Source organism: Hylobates moloch, unplaced genomic scaffold, assembly GCF_009828535.3.
Source record: "Hylobates moloch isolate HMO894 unplaced genomic scaffold, HMol_V3 SCAFFOLD_8, whole genome shotgun sequence".
Lineage (NCBI taxonomy): Eukaryota > Metazoa > Chordata > Mammalia > Primates > Hylobatidae > Hylobates > Hylobates moloch.
In genome coordinates, this window is record NW_026652283.1 from 72,329,710 (window position 1) to 72,335,709 (window position 6,000).

The following is a 6,000-nucleotide window of genomic DNA, read 5'->3' on the forward strand; positions in this document are numbered from 1 at the left end:
GCCGAGATCGCACCACTGCATTATAGCCTGGGGTGGAAAAGCGAGACTCCGTCTCAAAAATAAAATAAAATAAAATAATTACAACTTGTGTAATAAAAGCTTTGAAAGAGGCCGGGCGCGGTGGCTCACGCTTGTAATCCCAGCACTTTGGGAGGCCGAGGCGGGCGGATCACGAGGTCAGGAGATCGAGACCACGGTGAAACCCCGTCTCTACTAAAAATACAAAAAATTAGCCGGGCGTGGTGGCAGGCGCCTGTAGTCCCAGCTACTCGGAGAGGCTGAGGCAGGAGAATGGCGTGAACCGGGGAGGCAGAGCTTGCAGTGAGCCGAGATTGCGCCACTGCACTCCAGCCTGGGCGACAGAGCGAGACTCCGTCTCAAAAAAAAAAAAAAAAAAGCTTTGAAAGAAACAACACAGCACAGTAAGAACTATGAAGGAATAGAGTACTGTAAAACAGAAATAAGGAAGCTTGTACTTTAAATATGGTGGTAAGCAAAGTGCTCTTTGAGTTAACATTTTGCTAAGATGTAAAGGATAAGAAAGAATTAACCAAGCACAGTGCAGCAAGAGGTCAGGGTGGGCATTTCAGACTACAGAAACAAAACATGCAATGCCTCTCAGGTAGGAAATAACTTTGCCTGTTCCAATGAGTTCAAACACCAGTGTGGCTGGAGCACAGTAAGCAAAGGGAGGAATGGCAGGAATGAGTTAGGGAAGAGCCAGAGCTGGCAGGGCAAAGGCCATGGTGGATATCTGAATTTTAATCTAAGTGCTAAAGTGAACACAGTCATTAGGAGAGTCTAAGGAAGGGAGTGACATGATTCCATTTATTTTCAAAAGATTTTTCTTGCTGTTGTGTGAAAAATGGATGGGACGAGGGCCACAAGAATGCAAAGATCACAGTTGCTGGAAGTGACTTCATTTCAGACCAAATGATCCAACTGCTCTTGCCATTTGGTCCAGGGCACATTATCTTCTAAGAGACAGTTGCTATTAAATGTATCATGTTTCTCATCCTTGTTTCCATAAAGCAACACCCAGAGCATAAAGTTTCTTGAAATCCCATGAATTCTGAGATAGGCATTATTAATATGCCCATTTTATAAGGAATAAGCTGAGGTTTAGAGAATTAGGTAATTTGCTTAAGTCATCCACCTGGCAAAAACCTATTCCTTTATGATTTTGATGGAGGGACCTTCAACAGTTGAAGAATATGCTGTAGTTATACTTAACTACTACTCTATAGAAAACAGCTACTACATTCTATCATGGAATTAGGAGAGAAAGTTTGGGAAAAACAGGACATAACGCTGATGAATGCAAGGCCACCATTCAAAGGGGGTAAAGACAGAAAAAACACAACTTTTTTCTTTTTTTTTTTTTTCTTTTTTCTTTTGAGATAGGGTCTTGCTGTCATCAGGCTGGAGTGCAGTGGCACAGTGATAGCTCACTGAAGCCTTGAATTCCTGGGCAATCCTCCCTACATCAGCCTCCTTAGTAGCTGAGACTATAGATGCATGCCATCATTCCAGGCTAATTTTTTATTTTATTTTTTGAGACGGAGTCTCGCTCTGTCGCCTAGGCTGGAGTGCAGTGGTGCGATCTCAGCTCACTGCAAGCTCCGCCTCCCAGGTTCACGCCATTCTCCTGCCTCAGCCTCCCGAGTAGCTGGGACTACAGGCGCCCGCTGCCACGCCCGGCTAATTTTTTTGGTATTTTTTTAGTAGAGACGGGGTTTCACTGTGTTAGCCAGGATGGTCTTGATCTCCTGACCTCGTGATCCGCCCACCTCGGCCTTCCAAAGTGCTGGGTCTTGATATGTTGCCCAGGACGGTCTAGAATTCCTGGGCTCAAGCAATCCTCCTGCCTCAGCCTCCCAAAGTGCTGGGATTACAGGTGTGAACCACTGCACCCTGCCCAAATAATTCTTCAGTTGTGAAAAAATATTCAATTTTAGCATGAATACAAATGAATATTTTTTGTTTTTTTTGTTTTTTTTTTTTGAGACGGAGTCTTTCTCTGTCCCCCAGGCTGGAGTGCAGTGGCGCGATCTCGGCTCACTGCAAGCTCCGCCTCCCGGGTTCACGCCATTCTCCTGCCTCAGCCTCCCGAGTAGCTGGGACTACAGGCGCCCGCCAACACGCCCGGCTAATTTTTTGTATTTTTAGTAGAGACGGGGTTTCACCGTGTTAGCCAGGATGGTCTCGATCTCCTGACCTCGTGATCCGCCTGCCTCGGCCTCCCAAAGTGCTGGGATTACAGGCAAATGAATATTTTTTTATCATTATAGTCTATAAAAAAGTCAGTATCTTTTTTTCATTTAGTGGTGACAAATATACTGAGATAATAAGGGGAACTACAGCCTAATAAATAAACTGCTCTTGTTCTTTCAGTGATTTTTAGGATTAAATCTGTTCATCAGTATCACCAAACTGAATAGAAAGCATTCATCTAGAAATTCCTTAATCAATCTAAAAATTTCTTATTCTAAGTAAGCAGAAATAAAAGTAATTATGAATCTACAGTTAGAATAGCCTAATCTTGGAATTTACCCTATCATCCCCACCAGTTCAGTGCAAGCAGGTTAAAAACCAGGAACTACATATGGATTCCTAACAACACAAATTATCCTTATACCTTGATTCCATCATCCCTTTACCAACCAAAGGAATGAAAAAGAACAGAAATGACGGCATCAGATCTTAGATAGCAGTTTCTATCCTTATCGACAAAACTACATATATGTCTATAAATGGACATAGATAAATATATACACACACACATATATGAGATTAAAAATAGCAGAGGCTTAGATTCAGATAATTCCTGCCAATGTCTCATCAGCAGCTCCTTAAATACAGGATCCCTACACTAGAGCCACTGGCCCTACTGATGACCACGTCAGTTAAAAACGTAGTCTACAGAAGCCTAGGAGAGATCCTTCAGGGTCTCAGAAGACAGAAACAAGAGCACTTTTCCAATACCACCATCGCTTCAACAAAGCAAAAGTCAATAGAAACTCCCTTTCCTACCTCAACAGCTCTATTTGGCACCAAATTTCTGGAGCAAGAGCACACTTACACGCTAGGACCTGAAGGCTGCCATCTGCTCTACTCTGTACAAATGGGCCATCTCCTGGAAAGATTGTAATGATGCCTGATGTGATGAATAAAACTTAGGCATTGCTCCCAGGCTAAAGTACCAAAAGAGACGAGACGGAGGGGCTCAGACAGAGCTTTACGTAAGGTAAAACAGTGGAGCTTCTGTCTCTCAGGTATATAATTTCATACCGATTCTAGGCAAGATAGTTCCTCTTATTCCCTAGGATGAAGTTAAAGACATACCAAGGGGCCAGGCACAGTGGCTCACGCCTGTAACCCCAGCACTTTGGGAGGCCGAGGCGGGCAGATTACCTGAGGTCAGGAGTTCAGAAACCCCATTTCTACCAAAAATACAAAAATTAGCAGGGAATGGTGGTGGGCGCCTGTAATCTCAGCTACCTGAGAGGTTGAGGCAGGAGAATAGCTTGAACCCGGGAGGCTGGTCTCATGAGGTTGCAGTGAGCCAAGACTGTGCCATTGCACTCCAGCCTGGGCAACAAGAGCGAAACTCTGTCTCAAAAAAAAAAAAAAAAAAAAAAAAAAGACATACCAGGGAACTATCTACAGGAGAGAAGGGTTTGTACACACAGCAGGGATTTACACACTGTTCTAAGTCATAAGCTCATTTTCCTTTGCCAGCAAAGGTCCTAGGACTATCAACTTGGAACAGAAGTCTTGTTGAGTATGTGCTAACAGTTCATTGGAGCATTTCTTTCAGAAAGCACTCCACTACTCCTAGTTTGCACCTGTTCTCCCTGTGGATATATAAGGGCTAGATCACCTTTGCTGGGAGAGAACACAAGTTCCCCCAATGTCTCAAGGAGACTAATAGAGAACAAACTCAGATTTACCTATGCAGCACTCTAATGTCCAGTAACCTCTTCTGGCTCCCACTGAACTGAATAGCTTTCAGCTAAACTAGTAATCACATCACACAGAAATGCCAGTTGAAATACAATACTAGTTAGGTAGTTATTATAGTCAGTATGCAGGGGACCAAAATAAGATACTTCTAGAGTCAAAAAATATGATTATAAGTGGAACAGAAATTTAGGACAGAAATATATAAAACACATTAACAAAAAAGAGAGTGGTATTCATTTTGTATTCACCAAATATTTACTGGTACCATACTAGATAATTAAAAATACAGACAGATGCAGTCTAAGCCCTCAGGGAACAGACAATCCAGTAAGGAAGAACAATGAACAAGTAAATTACAATTATGATTATGAAAGAAAAACTAGAATGCTTTAAGAGCGTGTATCTAGGGAACATAATCTAGTTTTTGTTTCTTTCTTTTTTTTTTTTTTTTTTTTTTTTTTGAGACAGAGTTCCGCTATTGTTGTCCAGGCTGGAGTGCAATCGTGTGATCTCAGCTCACCGCAACCTCCGCCTCCTTGGTTCAAGTGATTCTCCTGCCTCAGCTTCCTGAGTAACTGGGATTACAGGCATGCACCACAATGTCCAGCTAATTTTGTATTTTTAGTAGAGACAGGGTTTCTCCATGTTGGCCAGGCTGGTCTCCAACTCTTAACCTCAGGTGATCCACCCGCCTTGGCCTCCCAAAGTGCTGGGATTACAGGCGTGAGCCACTGCGCCCAGCCTCTAGTTTTTGTTTCTGTTTTTGGTGGGGGTAGGAGAGCAAAGTATGCTATAAGGCTAAATAAAGGAAAGCTAAAAAAGTAAAAATATGTTACATGCACATTCTTGTGAGAAAATAAATAAATAAAAATAAAAAAGCAAAAATGTCTATGTCTCCAGCACCAGCCAAACATAATTTTTAAATCTAGCTGACCCTCTTGTAAAGTATATCCCTACTGTGAAAAGATACATCAGATCCCAGAAAACTGATTATAATCTGCACTCCACATAATAAACCTTCCTACCTAAAAAGGATGTACTAATTATCTAAGACCAGTATATAATTCACTCTGTAGCTGCAGTTCATATTATATAAATGAGTAAATAGACATTCTGGTCTGTGAATCAAGATTTTGAGACTGGTTAGTGAGCTAGTCTTTGGGGGACTGAGCACGTCTAAGTGATAAGAATGGGTGCTAAAACTGAGCTTCTGGAAAAATAAGGTTGATGACTTATCTTGGACTGTGTTTCATCAATGATCAGTCAGCCAGCCCATCTCTATTACATTTCTCTGCTCTCTATAATTTCAATAAACATGATAGCAGGAAGTGCTAGGGAATGGTTTAAAAATTTGCTAAGAAACTAATCTGGGCCAGGCACGGTGGCTCATGTCTGTAATCCCAGCACTTTGGAAGGCTGAGGCGGGCGGATCATGAGGTCAGATCAAGACCATCCTGGCTAACACGGTGAAACTCCATCTCTACTAAAAATACAAAAATTTGGCCAGGTGTGGTGGCACACGCCTGTAATCCCAGCTACTGAGGAGGCTGAGGCAGGAGAATCACTTGAACCCAGGAGGCAGAGGTTGCAGTGAGCCGAGATCACACCACTGCACTCCAGCCTGGGCAACAGAGCGAGACTCTGTCTCAAAAAGAAAAAAAAAAAAGGTAAGAATCTGAGCACAGTGCAAACTCATAATTAATTGTTAAAGGGATGAATGAACAATAAACTTATGAGACTTACTGTTCCCTTTAAATCAAGTGCTGAGTTTCAAAGGAGGCAGAGACTAGGGCCAATGAAACAGCCAAGTTTTTCAAAAAAGCACATGTATGTGTGTAAAAACACATATACATACCTGCACTCAAAGCAATACCAGTGCCACGGTGGCAGATGGACATCGCCATGGGAAGAGACCAACTGTAAAGAAACACACAAAGACAATTTTAAAAAGGAAAAGATGACACCATAGTAGAGAGTCTATCTTGGCAAAAATATAAACTAATTCTGAAATAGGCATTTTTTTTTTTTTTTTTT

General features: G+C 42.1%; 1 protein-coding gene across 3 annotated transcripts in view; it reads right to left on the reverse strand.

Annotated features, from left to right (window-relative positions):
- The window catches only part of SDHC (succinate dehydrogenase complex subunit C), a 56,482-nt gene that overhangs the window by 19,278 nt on the left and 31,204 nt on the right, over positions 1 to 6,000 (reverse strand). For all 3 annotated transcript variants that reach the window (XM_032161182.2, XM_058442899.1, XM_058442900.1), the window contains one exon: positions 5,822 to 5,883. In XM_032161182.2, the coding sequence (XP_032017073.1) occupies positions 5,822 to 5,883 (62 nt within the window). The remainder of the gene's footprint in view (positions 1 to 5,821; positions 5,884 to 6,000) is intronic.